The sequence below is a fragment of the Pelophylax lessonae genome (genome assembly GCF_965119305.1).
Source record: "Pelophylax lessonae genome assembly, chromosome: 5".
Taxonomy (NCBI): Eukaryota; Metazoa; Chordata; class Amphibia; order Anura; family Ranidae; genus Pelophylax; species Pelophylax lessonae.
In genome coordinates, this window is record NC_138772.1 from 178,743,614 (window position 1) to 178,761,106 (window position 17,493).

General features: G+C 44.3%; 1 protein-coding gene across 1 annotated transcript; it reads left to right on the plus strand.

Moving 5' to 3' along the window:
- The first annotated feature begins 218 nt into the window (after positions 1-218).
- EIF1B (eukaryotic translation initiation factor 1B) lies at positions 219-16,146 on the plus strand. Its single transcript, XM_082258828.1, has 4 exons — positions 219-522; positions 8,005-8,168; positions 12,373-12,474; positions 15,807-16,146. The coding sequence occupies exons 1-4, from the start codon at positions 492-494 to the stop codon at positions 15,849-15,851; spliced, it is 342 nt and encodes a 113-aa protein (XP_082114954.1). The 5' UTR covers positions 219-491; the 3' UTR covers positions 15,852-16,146.
- The last annotated feature ends 1,347 nt before the right edge of the window (positions 16,147-17,493 follow it).

Sequence of the window (17,493 nt, forward strand, 5' to 3'; positions counted from 1 at the left end):
CCAGCCTCAATAACAAAACTCCACTGACTGAACAGCAACAATTCCTCTCCCAGTAACGTCCGCCACGCCCTCTTCTCTCCCCCTGGCCGCTTTGCATGATGGGACATGTAGTCTAACCAGCTCCTGACCCCGCCTTTTCTTCTACACGCGCTTGAGACCGATATCTCCTACAACTCCCAGAGAACCGTGAGCACGGGGGGGAGGGGTCACGTGATCGGCGGCTGAGCAAGAAGCTAAAAAGCCGCAACTCAGCCATTTTGTTCTACTCCGTAAGCGAGCAGAAGCTGAGGCTCCGGTTAGGCCTATTGAGCAGTTGGTGAAGGAGGCCCGTTGCTTTGGCATTGCCTGCTCAGGTGACCTCGCTGAGATCTCTCGTGCGCTTCTAACGTCCCCGGAACAGCAGCTCCATCCATCCCGCCGGACTCCGCTCTCAGCCAACCGCGGCCGCCGCCAGACATTTCCTCTGCACTCCGTGCTCGTAATAATATCGCATGTCCTCTATTCAGAACCTCAACTCTTTCGGTGAGCAGCCGGGGCCCGCCATTTCTTCTAGCCGGGGGGAGGGGAGACTAGAGCCGGGCAGGGGGACCGAACTCTGCCGCCATTACCGGGACCGTATCGGGGGTCGTGTCTTCTGGAGGCGGGAAGCTGCCCTGTACCATTCACCGTCTATTGTCTTCTCCGTTACAAGATGGCGGCGTGTTGTGAGGAGGGCAGGAGCCCGTCCGAGGGCCGCCATTCACCTCCCTCATCTCCGGGGTGGAGGGGGCTGACTGGGACCGTTTACTAATACTGCTTGTTTGCTTTATTTTGCTTCATTCAGATGCTGGGGGTCCTCAAACTCCAAACAAAGGGCCGGATCGCTGCACTTCAGGTCTTAGGTGGGGCCGGGCCTTGGTCAGAGAGTAGAAAACAATGGAGGGTCAAGGCAGTGGTTGTATGATCTATAGAGGGGGGTCAAATATGGCCCCTGACATCACCAAGGGGCTGCATATAATGTTCAGTATCTGCAATGCTTGAGCCCCTTTCACACAGGCCAACCGATTGTCCGTTTTTCTTTTCCCATGCATCCATTGACGGGTGAAGAACAGACATCCATGCATCTCTATGGAAAAGAGGATCATCATCCATTTACATCCACATCTATCTACTTTTTATGCGTTCCGTTAAAGGGAACGGCTGTTAACAGACTATTTTTTAATAATAAAAAGGGGAACGGATGTAAACCATTTCTGCGTTGGTGGATGTAACAAACTGAGCAGATGTAAACTTCATCTGTGTTACTTTAACCACTTCAGCTCTGGAATGTTTTTACCCCCTTAATGACCAGGCCATTTTTTGCGGTTCGGCACTGCATTACTTTAATGAAAAATTGCGCAGTCGTGGGACGCTGTACCCAAATACTATTTGATGTCGCCCCCCCACAAATAGAGCTTTCTTTTGGTGGTATTTGATCACCTCTGTGGTTTTTAGATTTTGCGCAATAAACAAAAAAACGACCATTTAAAAAAAACACTATTTTTTACTTTCTGCTATACATAACATTCCCATTAAAAATAAAAAAAACTTACTATCATTTTTAGACCAATTTGTTTTCTGCTACATATTTTTGTAAAAAAAAAAAAAAAAACCCCAGAACGTATTTTAATTTGCGCAAAAGTTATAACGTTTACAAGTTACAGGATTGTTTTTTGGACCTTTTTTTTTGCGGGATTGTGGCAGATCGGACCCCTAACTGACATTTTTGGACACTTTTTGGGGACCAGTGACAATACAGTAATCAGTGCTAAATATACACTGTTACTGTATAAATGACACTGGCGGGGGAGGGGATAACACTGGGGGTGATCAAAGGGCTTAATGTATGCCTCACTGTGGGGGGGGGGGGGCATATTGTGGTTTCAGCTGAAACTCTTGAACTCTGCCTGTGTGACAGAAGACCTGCCTTTTGTTTACATAAGCAGGCGGGTCTTCTGTCAGTTTCCCTGGCGATTGCGGGAGGCCAGTGACGATCGCCGCTGCTCCTCCCGCTGTGTCTACACAGCGGGAGAGTGGCGCGTGCCACGGAGACCGAGTACATATACGTGATTTTGCGCAGCTGTGCTTCCCTGACAATCTGTTGGCCAGTTGGCAACTGAATAAAAAGAAATCAACTGATGAATAATGGTCGACATGTGTGAAAGGGGCCTAAAACTGCAGACTGAATGAAGGACATGAGGGGCACACCATGTATACCAAAGGGGCTGCTGTTTAGGCACCAGGGGTGCAAGCAATGCCTGTGGGTGATGAGTGGCCTTATGACTGTGGATGGAGGGGGAGTGCCACATTGTTGGTGTGAAGTGGCTTTGTTTGCAGTTGGTTGTGGTGTCGGGCCTAGCCCCCCTTTTTAGGCAGGATTGGCTTGGGTGTTGAGGGTAGTGCCCCATTTGTGGGGGTGCGTGAGTGCCCCATTGTTTTTACTTTGAGAGGAATAGTTCTACATTGTTGTTTGAAGTTGGAGAAAGCGTGCCTCATTGGCGTCGGTGGGAATAGTTTGGGTTATGGGTTGGATTAGTGCCATTTTGCTAGTTAGTGTTACTAAACCCACAACAATAAAATCAGTTTGTGTATATACAGTAAAGCATGCTTACTCACTGGAAACTAAGGGGTTAATTCTTTGTTTTGTGTAAAGGCTGTTTGATTCTGTCTCCTCTAATCCTTCCCTTCCACTGACCCCAATCCATCTTCCAATAGTACAGAGCCTTGGAGTCACACTGCACGTTCGCAGTTTGGTGTCTTGCTAGTTTTTTTTCTCTCACCCCCCAAACCCCCCCCCCCCCCCCCACCGCCTCTCTCTTGGAAGTGTGCATGTTATCAGCCCTGTCCAGGCAGAGGAGAATCTTTCTATCTGGTGAGCACATATGAAAACCTTGAATGGACTATAATTAAGACAGCGCTGGTTGCTGAGCGACTATTCCTGCTAGGGTGGACAGGGCAAAACCAGCTGCTGGGGTTGTTCTATCTAGTACGCTGGTATTTTGGAGGAAAAACTGTTCCATCAATAGTGGTGTTGAGTAGTATGTTTTGGTTAGTGGTAGTAGTGTTCCATTAGCTTTGGAAAGGGAAGCATGCCATTGGCATCAGTAGGAGTTGCTGTGGCCCATCAGTGACAGGAGGTGAAAGCAAGCCCCTCTGTTGGTAAAAAATACCCATGGTTAGTGGGAGGAGTGGTGCCCCATCTTTGGTTTTGGGCTTAAGTGTTTGTTTACCCCAGCATTCCTGATATGTGCCTGCTGTACCATGTACTTGTATGAAAAAGTATCCTGTTCATTTTGTTGTTGTGTGAAATCCCTGGTGTTCCTGCCAGTCCCTCTACTTTCCTGTTAAACTGACCACACTAAGCAGGAGAGCTAATCATCAATTCAATAGCTGTGCTGGGAACTCCGGCTGCTCTCCAATGATCAGACTTATCCTGGTGCCCCCCTGCACAGCCTTTCACTGGGAAGATCAGTGTACTTTCTTCTCCCTCCCAGCTCTTATGCAGCTAAGAACAGAGGGAATGTGATCCCTTATAAAAAAAGGGAAACAAGGTATTTATAATTTTATATTTTTATCTATATACATGTTTGCTTTTCAATTTTAAAACTTAATGGCTTTTACAAGGTCGTCATTTACAATCCCATACCTGTGGGTAGTAGTTCCCCCATCACTGCTGTCAGTGGAAGTAGTGCTCTATGGTTGTAGGTGGGAGGTGGAATAGTGCCCCATCTCTTGGTTTCAGGCAAACCCTTGTAGGTCCGGCAAGAAGGCTCAGTAGAACCCAAGATGTAAAGGGGGGGGGGGGGGGCTGTGCTATGGAGTTGATTTCTTGACTAGTCAAAGTTTCTCGTAAGTTCAAAGGCGCATTTTTGTTCTAGGGGTGGCATAGGAACTTGGAATTCTCCATTCTTGTTACACATCACTGTATTGGGTTTATGAAACCATACTTAATGTCACAAGAAATCTGAAGTTGGTTTTTAAAGGGATTATAAAGGCAGAAGGTTTGTGTTTTTTTTTTTTTTTTTTTTTTTTTTATCTTGATGCATTCTTTGCATTAAGATAAACCTGTGTACAGCAACCCCCCTAATACTTACCTGAGGTCATCTTTATCCAGCGATGTTGCAGGAGTTTCTCAGCTGCCCGTGAATTCCCTTCCTCATTGGCTGAGACAGTGGCGCGATTGGTTCCTGCTGCTGTCAGTTGGCAGCCAGGAGAGCGAGGGGGCGGGGGCCGGGTAGAGGCTTTGTCTGAATGGACTCAGGAAGCTGTGACTCGGCTTGGGTGCCCCATAGCAAGCTGCTTGCTTTGGGGGCACTCAACAGGAGGCAGGGGCTGAGGAGCACAGGAGAGACCCAAGAAGAGGGGGATCCAGGCCACTCTGTGCAAAAACTGTACAGAGCAGGTAAGTAACATGTTTAAAACGAGACTTTAAGATCACTTAAAGCTGCAAAGGCAGTGGGCTGGGAAGAACATACTGTGCCAAAACTGTCCCCATTCACTGGGGGGGGGGGCTGTGAAAAACCTTGAGACTTTACAATCGCCTGAAACTGAGATCCTTACACAGTAAAATGCATAAAAGGGATGTGTTTTGACTGCCAAAGGATTTGCTCACTTGCCAGTCCGGAGACTTAAGCCATGCATGGAGATTTTTTTTTTTTTCTCCAGTTAAGAGGCAGATTCCTTCATCAATGAAAAAATTGGTGAGTCAGCACTGTTCTTTTTATCTAACATAGGGCTCTTTCACACGGTCCGCCTCCATAGGCGCATCCATGCTGCTCGGCGAGGATCGATCCGCTGAGCGGATGACAGCGCCGTCTCCGCTTGCAGTGCGGAGAGGGAGGTGTCACAGCTCCTGCTGCTCTCTATTGGGGATCGGATGAGAGCGGACCGCCTGTCCGCTCTCATCTGATCCCTGAACGGATGGAAAAATCGGGTTTCCATCCGTCTGGATTTCACGGACAGGATCGTATACGGCTGGCAGCGGAGATGTCTCCACTGACATCCGTTGCCCCATAGCGCTGCATGGAGGATCCGATCAGATCCGCCTAAAAAAACTGACAGCTGGATCTGATCGGACCGCCCGTGTGAAAGAGCCCTTACTGTGTTTTATAAAGTGCACTAGTGCAAATATATTTATCATCTGTATGGATCCTAGTGAAATTCATAAACAAGTAATACAAGTATCTTTAACCAAATAATGCTAGCTAAATAATCAAAGTGCTGGTAGTGCTATCAATAAAAAAAAAAAACATATAAATATTAAATATCCAATGCAGAAATATGAGAAAAATCCTTCAATAAATCAATTTGTGGTGGATAGAAAGTGCTTCTGTGCAGTATTCACACAAAGTGCTGGTGCTCCCCTTGGGTGACCCTACTCACCAGAGATGTAGAAACTGCACCTTGTATCTGGGTTTGTTAATTTCTGGATGATCCCACACTGATCTTATGTCTCTACAGGTATGCTGGTAATTAGGGATGCACTGAAATTATCGGCCGAAAATGAGCCTATCCCATTTCGGCCGATAATGGGTTAACATTGCCAAAATTAATATGGCCGCCGTGAGGAAGGAGGAGGGCGTAGCGCAGGGCAGGTTTTAAAAGTCCCGCCTCTGGCTGGCCGCCCGCCTCTCAATGACATCCCTACTACTACGATCTGTGTATGAATGAAGGGACATACCAGGCGGGAGGGCGGGGCGAGCGGCCGCTAATGGATATTACTATGTGATCCTTCCCTGTCAGCGGGACTGTGACTGTATGAATGGAAACTGACCTGACACCGGGCAGCGGGGCGAGCGGCCGCTAATGGCTGTAACTGTGATCCTTCACTTTCCTGACAGGCATGTATCTCTGCTGACAGGGAAGTGAAGGATCACATAGTTATAGTTATTAGCGGTCGCTCCCCCTGCCCGGTGTCAGGTCAGTTCTCATTCAGTCACTGTCCCGCTGACAGGGAAGGATCACATAGTAATATCTATTAGAGGCCGCTCGCCCCCCGCCCGGTGTCACTTTATTCATCATACACAGATCGTAGTAGTGACATGACCGGTGCATTTCTTTTGAATGAAGGACACCCGAGGAGGGACGCTGAGCCGGGGGTGGGGGGGGGAGATGGGGGAGAGCTGAGGCAGCTTACCAATGATATTTGTATTTTGAAGCATGAGGGGTTAATGTATTGTTACTGATGCATTAGTGACTGACCAGTGGCAGTTAATTAACCCCTTTGTGCTGCATTAGTACAACCAGTATCAGTGTTAATTAACACTGGTTGCACTGATACTGGTTGCACTAATGCAGCACAAAGGGTTTAACTGCCACTGGTCGGTCACTAATGCATCAGTGACCAGCAGTGACAATACATTAACCCCTCATGCTGCATAATACAAATATTATTGGTAATTAAATTAACCTCTTGCCAACCCATCATAGTACATCTACTGTGACAGGGTGGCAGCGGCAGGTGTATGTTGCTGCCTGTTTTTGGTGTATGCCCCTCTTATATCTTAAATTTTTTTGGGGGGAAAGTCATTTTCGGTTTTTGGCCAAGGGCATCCTGCATTTTCGGTTTCGGCCCAGAATTTTCATTTTGGTGCATCCCTACTGGTAATGTCATTGGCTGTGTATTTCAATATTGCAGGTAAAACAATGTAGTCTGATCTGATGGATGCTGCTCTCGCAGCGTGCGTTCCGACCGGAAGTAATGGTAGCTGACATCACTCACTCTCTGCCACGCTAGATGCTGCGTTTTGCCCTCCTATTGGGCATTCTTAATAGCTCCTTCATCGATGATCTACAGCACAGATGGCCAAATTTGCAGTGTTGGCGATTGTATCTTACAGCCAGCAGTGTGAGCGGCTGCATTGTCCTGGTGAAGAATGAAACAATTTCCCACAGTTGCGGCTGTTTTTTCACTTTCTCAGCTTTATCAAAACTTTCTTATAATAATGTTGGTTAACTGTTATGCCTTCTGGAACCCATTCTTTCAAAATTACACATGTGATATCGAAAAACACAATGAGCATGGCTATGAATTTTGACTTTCTTTGACAAGCTTTTTTCATTCTTGGTTGTTTTTCAACTAAACTCCGCATTTTTTTTGGCACGCTACAGAAAACGCAGCCAAACTAAATGGCGACTCCCAATCAACTGAATGTCAATGCTTGGCATGCAGGTTCAAACATGTTTAAGGTCACCACGCATGCAGTTATAACTGGCTCTGACGGCTTTGTTTATTAGGTGGAATCCGTCTCGTTATTTAATAGACATACCTCGTAGTCCATGAGCTGCATCCAGGTGTGCTCTAAGGACAGTTAGCGAATACCATGTGGTGAGATGTGATTGTGCTGTTACATCTGTTTCCATAGCTCTGCTTGTCTCCATAGCTCTGCTGGTCTATCACTTCTGTTGTGTTATAACTGCTGTGGGAGTTTCCTAGTGTAGTTAACCATTGGACTGGGTAGGGTGCATACATGGTGCAATTGCACCATTGGCATACAAACACTATTTAAAAGATGCATGGTGTCAATTCTAGCTCTTCCTTAAAAAAGCCAAATCACCTGAGCACCTCTGAAACGACATGTTCTGGACAGACTGACATACTTTTTCAGGCGGACCCAATCAGACTCTCTAGCTACATCTATGGAGTGTCGTATCAATGGACATGTCCAGTGACACCTGATCTGCCAAAAACAGATGGCTGGGGATCCATTCCCCATCCATCTTGCGTATCTGACTGCCCATAGAGGTGGACTCCAGCGGCACCCATCCCATGTGTAGGTGGCCAAAAATAGATGTGTACCAAGTGATCTGACAGCATTTTTGGAACGGCTGTAATGTGTTTTGCAAAGACTAGGAAGTCAGTCTATCCCAGACATTTTAACTTTTTATTGTAGGTGTGAGGTTTTATTACAGGCAGACCATCTTGGACATTGGGTTTTGAAACGGTCACCAATGTTCTAAAATGTTTTTTTTTTCTTCCATTTGCAGACCCCTTTGCTGATGCAACTAAGGGTGACGACTTACTCCCGGCAGGGACTGAAGATTATATCCATATAAGAATTCAACAACGAAACGGAAGGAAGACTCTGACAACTGTACAGGGCATTGCAGATGATTACGACAAAAAGAAGCTTGTAAAAGCCTTTAAGAAGGTGAATGACCAGTAAAATTCAGTGGACTTTTGGTTTTACTGTGCATGTGTGGCTTTCCCTAGCATGCCATTGCGGCATTTTCAGTATTGATATAGTTCTCTGGCTGGGGCACTACATGTAGATGTGATCTGGTACCTCTTCAAATAAAACGCCTGAACTGGTTCAAATGTCTTAGAAAATAGGAAGGTTGACAACCCACATGTGTAAATTGGTTAAAAGCCATCTCTGCGCTTTCATGGGTATATCCTGACCCCTTTGCTAACGTGTTGGGTACTACAACTAGAGTAGTGAGATGAAAATGTGTAAGTGGGTTGATGTAGAATAACTAAACCCAATAAAGAATGCGCGTGGCTTGCCAATTTTTAGATGTGGCTGGCAGTATTTACTTTTAAGGCTAAAACTACTTTTAATTAAAATACTTCAATCTGCTGGAAATTTGCCATTTTTCACTGTGGCTGTGACATTAAAGCAAAATTCCTCTTTAAAGTGGAGTTCCACCCTAAATTTATACTTGCCTCATCTTCTCGCTCCGGGTCACCTGAAAAACAAATAATCGCAATTTTTTTTTTTTTTATATACTTGCCTCGTATAGAAGAAAATATACTTGCCTTACTTCCTCCTTCCTCTCCTCCGCGGCCACGGCGATTCGTCACTTCCTGGCTTTGCAATGATTTCTGGGAGCTGAACGTCATCGCTCCCAGGAATCAATGCACTGGCTCGACGTTAGTTCCAGTGTGCACACGTCATTCCCTTCTAAACACTTGTAGGAAAATTAGCCGCACATCCAGGGATTCCAATAAGTTTTCAAATACCTTATTTCCAAAAAGTTGCAAGTGATGACACCAAAGACACCAGCATGAGGTCTCGTAGACTCATTTCACACATACATCTTGTGCTTAATCATTACAATGACTGTAGCTGACTATAGATCTTAAATAGACCGCCCCAATGAAAACAGGTGTACCGGGGGCGGTAACAATCAGCAGTTGTACACAACTCATTTAATCACCTAGCCTCAGCCCCAAAGGGCATCTCAGTGGTGATTTAAATATAAAAATCAAGCTGAAGTTCCAGCCCATCGTGTGTACCGTGAACTCACCCATACACACAAAGACCTGGACCGACAATCGCATAGAAAAACATTTAAAAAAAAAAGTGTAAAGTACCAATGAAAATCATTGGAAAAAATGTGAATACATACAACGTAACAGAAGAATGACTATAACAAATATAAGAACCTTTGTATAGTATGTACCTGTATGTCGGTATACACCCACAGATAACCTGAATACACTTCCTACATGAATATACAGAAATACAAAAATGGGTACATAAAATCATTGTGTCTTCCATATGGTGTACTATCACCACAGAAGGATGCATGAACTCGTGCATCCATGTATACATTACAAGGAAACTAACCCCAGCACATTAACCATGCGGACACATGTAATCCACCTAAAAGGAGAATAAACCATAATGTAAAGTATACCCAAAAAATGGTTTGTGGATATGTGCCCATACAGAAATGTATGTGGATAACGGAACAATAGCATGATCATAAATATGGATCTTGTAAAAATGCATGGCATAGAGCAATGTGAAAAAGAGGAAAAAGAAACAGGGAGGGGAAAGGGTGAGAAGGGGGGGGGGGAGAAAAAGAGGGGAGCTGCCACAACACATGACTGGATATGTTATCCGATCTAAAAAGGTACCTGGATCGCAGAATGGTGGGGGGGAAAAGCAACCACTAAATTTACTCATAAAAATGGCTAACATCCCACTCAAAGTTGAGTCCGAGCGAGATGCCACTCTGCAAATGGAAACTCCAAAATACTTCCTTACGGCAAAGGATCGAAACACCTGTTTTCATTGGGGCGGTCTATTTAAGATCTATAGTCGGCTACAGTCATTGTAATGATTAAGCACAAGATGTATGTGTGAAACGCGTCTACGAGACCTCATGCTGGTGTCTTTGGTGTCATCACTTGCAACTTTTTGGAAATAAAGGTATTTGAAACTTATTGGAATTTCTGGATGTGCAGCTAATTCTTTTCTTACAAGTGTTCCCACGGAGGCGGGCCGGGGCCAGCACTCTACTGGATATCCTATCTCCTGGCAATCGCCACACACTATACACCTGGAGCAGTGTCTTTCCTTTCTTCAGTTCCCTTCTAAACAGCTTCTGGGCATGCCCAGAAGCTGTGGAGGGATGACGCGCGCGCACCGGAAGTCACGGCGGTGCAGTGCATCGTGGGACCGAAGACTGAAGAGGATCGCGCTGGCTTCAAGCTGCCCACACCTGAGATGGCAGCGCTGGACAATACTTTTTCAAGGTAAGTATTTCTCCTAAAAGGTAAGTGCAACCCAGGACAGATCAGAGGCTAGCCATTGTGGAATGTACTAGCCCTGACTGTCCCGGGGGTATTTTTATAAAAAAAGTATTCCCAGGGTGGAACTCCGCTTTAATTACTAATCTCTCCAACCCAGAGATGAGATATGTATGTAGAGCAGCCTGTGAGACAATCATTGCTCTCCATAGATAGTGGCAAAGCCACTCAGGAACAAGAAAGTGTTATACCATTTCTGGGCAAAAGTGGAAGGGAACCTGGAAAATTAATGCAGCCCCCACTTTAAGAACTGGTAAAAAAAAAAAATGGGTTTAGATTTTCTTTAAGGGCTGGAGTCTGCCTGCTCTGTGTCTACTCTGCTTATGCTGAGCAGACACAATGTGACAGTAAAGTGGAAGTAAAACCCTCCTTTGCAATTTGTACCTCTAGGTAAGCCTATGATGAGGCTTGCCTATAGGTACTGTAAATATCTCTTAAACATGTACCGTTTAGGACAGGGCTCAAAATTTCAAGTCCTGAGCTACCAGCCAGGCCTTAGAGTTACTCGGCACTTGTTGCCCCACCCAAACCCTACCCTGCTCCGCCCCTAAACACGCCCTCCTAAAATATCTCATAAAATTACTGTTAAATGTTTTATTCAGAATTAAGTTACAAAAAAATACTAACAACAACTTTAACAGTATCAATGTAAACCTAAAAGCAAAAAAGTGCTTCCCCTGAGTATAGGTGTGGCATTAAGGCAAATAAAGCAGGGCTTCCATCAATGCAGAGTGACCACAGTGTGCCCCCATCAATGCAGAGTGACCACAGTGTGCCCCCATCAATGCAGAGTGACCAGTGCACTTGCCTAATGCAGCGGCGGCTTCTCAGTCCTCCGAGTCCTCCTTGGCCAATGGCAATCGTTCGCCTTTCGGCCAATCAGGAAACAGGTCTCGGACCTGATTGGCCAGGAGGAGGATCTGTGTGACAATAGCGAATATTTGTTCGCCCCCAGCCAGGATAACCCCCCTTCAAATGACAAAAAGCCCTATCTTCTGAGCCCAACAAGGTCAGATGGGATTACCTACCTGGAAAAAACTAATATACCTGCAGACCCAGATGGGATCATCAACCACATCCTGGTGCATGACCCGACTTCAGCACAAACCAATCTTGTGGCTTTAACAATTGTCTCCGAAAGTGTGCAACTGCTCCCGTAGGTTCTCGCTGTTCAGTGAAGGGCAAAAGAACCACACATGGAATAAGAAAATAATCTATAAATGGTGACAATTTTCGATGAAAAAGGCTTGCTAAAAGCCAAAACGCGTAGGGTACGCAGGAATTTTCTCTGAAACTTCCTAGCCACACAGCATGGAGGGACAGATATATATTCTTACAAAGTCACCGTATGACACTTGTCACTATATATTTCCTAACTTTTAGCACCTATCCACTTGGGTCTATAACCCATCACATGTTGTGTACAAACATCTTTGATGTAACCTTTCTATTAAATATAACAATATTTTTGTATTTATATATCTTGTATAATTTCATTTGCCCAAAGTCCCATCCAACTTGGCCTGAGGTACCAACCCAATACATACAAATAACTCGGACGAAGGCAGACGCCTATACCTACAAGCCTTTTTAGAGATCAAATTCACCCCCCTAGAGTTCTTATCTGAGGCATGAGAACCTGCAGAGGAGCACTGTAGCGGTAATGCAGCATTCAAATGACTATAAAGTTTCTATATCACAATTTGACACTTGTCACTGCAGATAGTATTCATAAAATTTGTAATTCTGATTTTGGAACTTAAACATGTTTAACGTTTGTTTTTAAATTTGACATTGTTTTTTTTTTTTTTAAGAAATTTGCCTGTAATGGTACTGTGATTGAACATCCAGAATACGGAGAAGTCATTCAGCTTCAGGGAGATCAGAGGAAAAACATTTGCCAATTTCTTATGGAGGTAAGTATATTTTAATTTTAGCTGTATTTTGTCAGTGTGGTTGGTTTACTGTTTGACTTCTAACCTCTGAGGCCAATGTCCAACTCATCTAACAAATCAAGCAATACAGACACTGCAGTTAGGATTTACGTTATCTGCAGCTGGTTTACAGTGTGCAAGGCTGCTCATAGAATGCAGAGGGATGTTAAACATGCAGGCATGTCTACTTCAATATCTAGATCTACTTCAAGAACAAAAATCAGTTCATGCGCTGATCTAAAATTCTTTACAACAGGTAGATAATCCTTTAAGAGGCTTCCACTGCCAGGACTTTGCAGCTAATGGGCCATACACACTATAAGATTTTCTGAACACTTTTTTTTCCTTTAGACTTGCCAAAACCATATGAGGTCAAACCTAAACACTTTCAATTAGTATGCAATCTGGCAGGCCCTTGCACTACATAGAAAAGGTAAATCTGAAAGCAAGAGTCTTCAGAAAATCTTGTGTGTATGGCCCTTAAGTCTCCACTTGGCGGTGGACAAAAATCTCCAACTTAAAAAGCGCACGGCTGCCCTAGCATAATGCAGTTTTTATTGAGAAGAAACGGCAAGCTTGTTAAAATGCAACTCACATTTAGGAGTACAAATTTGAGCATGTAAAGTGTGGAATGTAGATGGGACATTCCTCTCCTGGATCGCTGCTGTAAGAAGCCCACAGCCTTCGCCTCCAACGCCAAGCAGTGGCTTCCGGGTTCTTCTATGTAACCTCAGAGCATGTGCGCTGGAGTGTGCCTGCGCCCAGACCAGCCAGCGCTGCACAGAGGCATGAGTGTGAGGAACTCCAGGGAAGAGACACAAAACGGTCAAAGCATGACCAAGTGGTTGCTATGACAATGTGTTTTGGAGGCGTGGCCTCCCTCGGGTCATGGCCACACTGGCACCCAGCAGCAATTTAACTACAGTAGCCCCTCCCATGCCTCTCTTTAGTGGGGCTATACCAGGAGAGAAATACTTAAAAGGAAACTAGTGATTAGAGCTTGAAAACAACCATAAATGCATCACAAAACAAAAAATAAACAATTTATAAAAACAAAAAAATATAAAGATCTTTGTAATGTTCCTTAACATGAAGTATCTGACAAGTGAGTACACCCCTCACATTTTTTGTAAAATATTTTCTTTTCATATGAGAACACTGAAGAAATGACACTTTGCTACAATGTAAAGTAGTGAGTGTACAGCTTGTATAACTGTGTAAATTTGCTGTCCCCTCAAAATAACTCACACAGCTATTAATGTCTAAACCGCTGGCAACAAGTCAGTACACCCCCAAAGTGAATGTCCAAATTGGGCCCAATTAGCCGTTTTCCCTCCCCGGTGTCATGTGACTGGTTAGTTTTTCAAGGTCTCAGGTGTGCTAAATTTGCTGTTATCGCACTTACTCTCTCATACTGGTCACATGAAGTTCAACATGGCAAAGAACTGAGGATCTAAAAAAAATTGTTGCCCTACATAAAGGTGGCCTAGGCCAGTGGTGGTGAACCTTGGCACCCCAGATGTTTTGGAACTCCATTTCCCATGATGCTCAGTCTTATCCAAAGGTTGTCTTTGGGAAATAGCTGTAAAGAGTGCTGCCAACCACCCAGCAGGGGTTGGAAGGGGTGGGGATCAGCCTGTCGGTGCTCAGACCATATGTCGCACACTGCATCCAATTGGTCTGCATGGCTGTTGTCCCAGAAGGAAGGAAAGATGATGCACAAAGCCCACAAACCGTTTGCTGAAGACAATCAGACTAAGAACCACAGATTACTGGAACCATGTCCTATAGTCGGAGACCAAATTAAACTTATTTGGTTCAAATGGTGTCAAGTGTGTGTGGCGACACCAGGTGAGAAGTACAAAGGCAAGTATCATGCCTACAGTCAGCATGGTGGTGGGAGTGTCATGGTTTGGGGCTGCACGAGTGCTGCCAGTATTGGGGAGCTACAGTTCATTGAGGGAACCATGAATGCCAACATGTTCTGTGACATACTGAAGTAGAGCATGATTCTCCCCCCCCCCCCCCCCCCCTCTCCAGAGACTGGGCTGCAGGGTGGTATTCTAAGAACAACCTCAAACGACCATTGCCTTGCTAAAGAAGCTGAGGATAAAGGTGATGGACTGGCCAAGCATGTCTCCACACCTAAACCCTATTTGAGCATCTGTGGGGCATCCTCAAACAGAAGGTGGAGAAGCGCAAGATTTATAACGTCTACCAGCTCCGTGATGTCATCATGGAGCAGTGGAAGAGCACTCCAGTGGAAACCTGCAAAGCTCTGGTGAATTCCATGCCCAAGAAGGTTAAGGCAGTGCTGGAAAATGTGTGGCCACACAATATTGACCCTTTGGGCCCAATTTTGACATTTCACTTAGGGGTGTACTCACTTTTGTTGCCAGCGATTTAGACTATAATGGCTGTTTTGAGGGGGCTGCAAATTTACTTATACAAGCTGTATACTCACTACTTTACATTGTAGCAAAGTGACATTTCTTCAGCGTTCACATGAAAAGATATATAATATATTTACAAAAATGTGAGGGGTGTACTGTAAGCTCCTTGCTAGATTGTTAATGCATAGGTTACCTGATTCTTATCTCTGAAGAAAATTTAGAACATGCTTTCTTAAATGGTCCTACCCAAAAGCTGGTTGACTTCTGTCAAGCTATGTTGCTGTCAAGTTTGTCAAGCTATGGCATGCTTAACATGGGGGTTTTTTTTTTTTTTTTTTTTTTTTATTTATAAACCAAAAAAACACTAACCACTTGCTGAAAACATAGCAGAATACACATTGGCCTAGATTTATAAAGAAATATTTTTTTTTTTTTTTTATGTTGGAACAGTAAAATGTATTTCCAAAATTTGTGTTCATAGTGCAAAAAAACCAAGTGGTGGTCAAATACAATCAAAGGGCTCTTTATGGGGAAAGACATAAATGTCATGTATGGACAGTGTTGCATGACCATGCAATTGGTGAATTGTCAAAGGAACGCAGTGCCATATAGCATGTAATAGCCTGGTCATGAAAGGGGGGGGTTAAATCTTTCAGTGGCTAAAATTTTAAAGCGGGAAGCCTACATGCAAGTAGCGTTTAAGTATTGCTCAGGGTAGAAATGGAATATCTGTTTGGAATGAGTAAGCGATAATTGCCTATCTAGAGGCGAGGAAGGTAAATATTTCCCACTTACTAGAACTTTATGGGTTTTTTTTTTTTTTTTTTTTTTTTTTTTTTCATTCAATCAGATGGTTAGGCACTTGTGTGTTCTGCAACCACAATGTTTGGAAGAATTTTAACTTTTTTTTTTTTCCTACAGATTGGCATTGTGAAAGAAGAACAATTAAAAGTCCATGGTTTCTGAGATGTGAATGATCCAACTTTCCTGTATTGCCTAGGCTCGGCTGGCTACTTTTTGAAACATGAATCTTTGCAACAGAAGGACTTTCAACCTTTCTGAGCGTTCAAAATTAGGCCCTTTTTTGCATGATTACCAAAAGTGTGTTAAGAATAGGCTAGTAACACATAAGAAAATAGCTGTAAGATGGTAAATTGTAGTATGTTTTAGCACATTTCCAATGGAAATGTTTTAGTGATCTGTCAACTTTTTCCACTTTATTTTATGTTTTTGTTGTATTAAAGATGTATGTTGCTGCCTATTTTTGTCTGTTTTCTGTACATCTACTTGGTTTAAAAGCAAGAGGCTGCTGTGAACACAGTATTTCACAAGTGAGTACATCCTCACATTTTGTAAATTTATCTTTCTATGTGACAACACCGCAGAAATGACACTTTGCTACAATGTGAAGTAGTGAGTGTATAGCAGTGTAAACTTGCTGTTCCCTCAAAATAACTAAACACAGCTATTTAATGTCTAAACTGCTGGCAACATACTCATGTCCCCTAAGTGAAAATGTCCAAAGGGTCATGTGTGGCCACCATATCTTCCAGCACCTGACCCTCTTGGGCATGGAGTTCACCAGAGCTTCACAGGTTATCACTGGAGTCCTCTTCCGCTCCTCCATGACATCATAGCTGGTGGATTTTGGAGACCTTGCGCTTCGTCACCTTCCGTTTTGAGGGTGCCCCACAGTTGTTCAATAAGAGTTTAGGTCTGGAGACGTTTGGCCAGTCCATCACCTTTTTACCCTCTGCTTCTTTAGCAAGGCAGTGGTTTCTTGGAGGTGTTTGGGGTGGTTATGTTGCGTCAGTATGCAACAGTACATGTTGGCATTCATGGTTCCCTCGAACTGTAGCTCCCCAGTGCCGGCAGCACTCATGCAGCCCCAGACCATGACACTCCCACCACCATGCTTGACTGTAGGCAAGACACCCTTGTCTTCGTACTCACCTGGCGCCGCCACACATGCTTGACACCATCTGAACCAAATTTTTTATTTTTTTTATTATCTTGGTCTCATCAGACCACAGCACATGGTTCCAGTAATCAGTGTTCTTAGTTTGCTTGCCTTCAGCAAACTGTTCGTAGGCTTTCTTGTGCATCATCTTTAGAAGAGGCTTCCTTCTGGGACAGCTATGCAGACCAACTTGATGCAGTGTATGGTCCGAGCACTGACAGGCTGACCCCCCCCACCCCACTTAACCTCTGCAGCAATGTTGGCAGCACTAATAAATCTGTTTCCCAAAGACTACCTCTGGATATGAGGCTGAGCACATGCACTCAACTTCTTCGATCAACCATGATGAGGCCTGTTTTGAGTGGAACCTGCCCTGTTAAACTGCAGTATGGTTATGGCCACCATGCTGCAGCTCAGTTTCAGGGTCTTGGCAATCTTCATATAGCCTAGGCCATCTTTTATGTAGGGCAATAATTTATTTTTTTCAGATACTCAGTTCTTTGCCATGTTGATTCTCCAGTGATCAGTATGAGAGCAATAACACCAAATTGAACACACCTGAGACTTTAACACTTATCAGTTGCATGACACCGGAGAGGGAAAATGGCTAATTGGTCTCAATTTGGACATTTTCACTTAGGGGTGTAC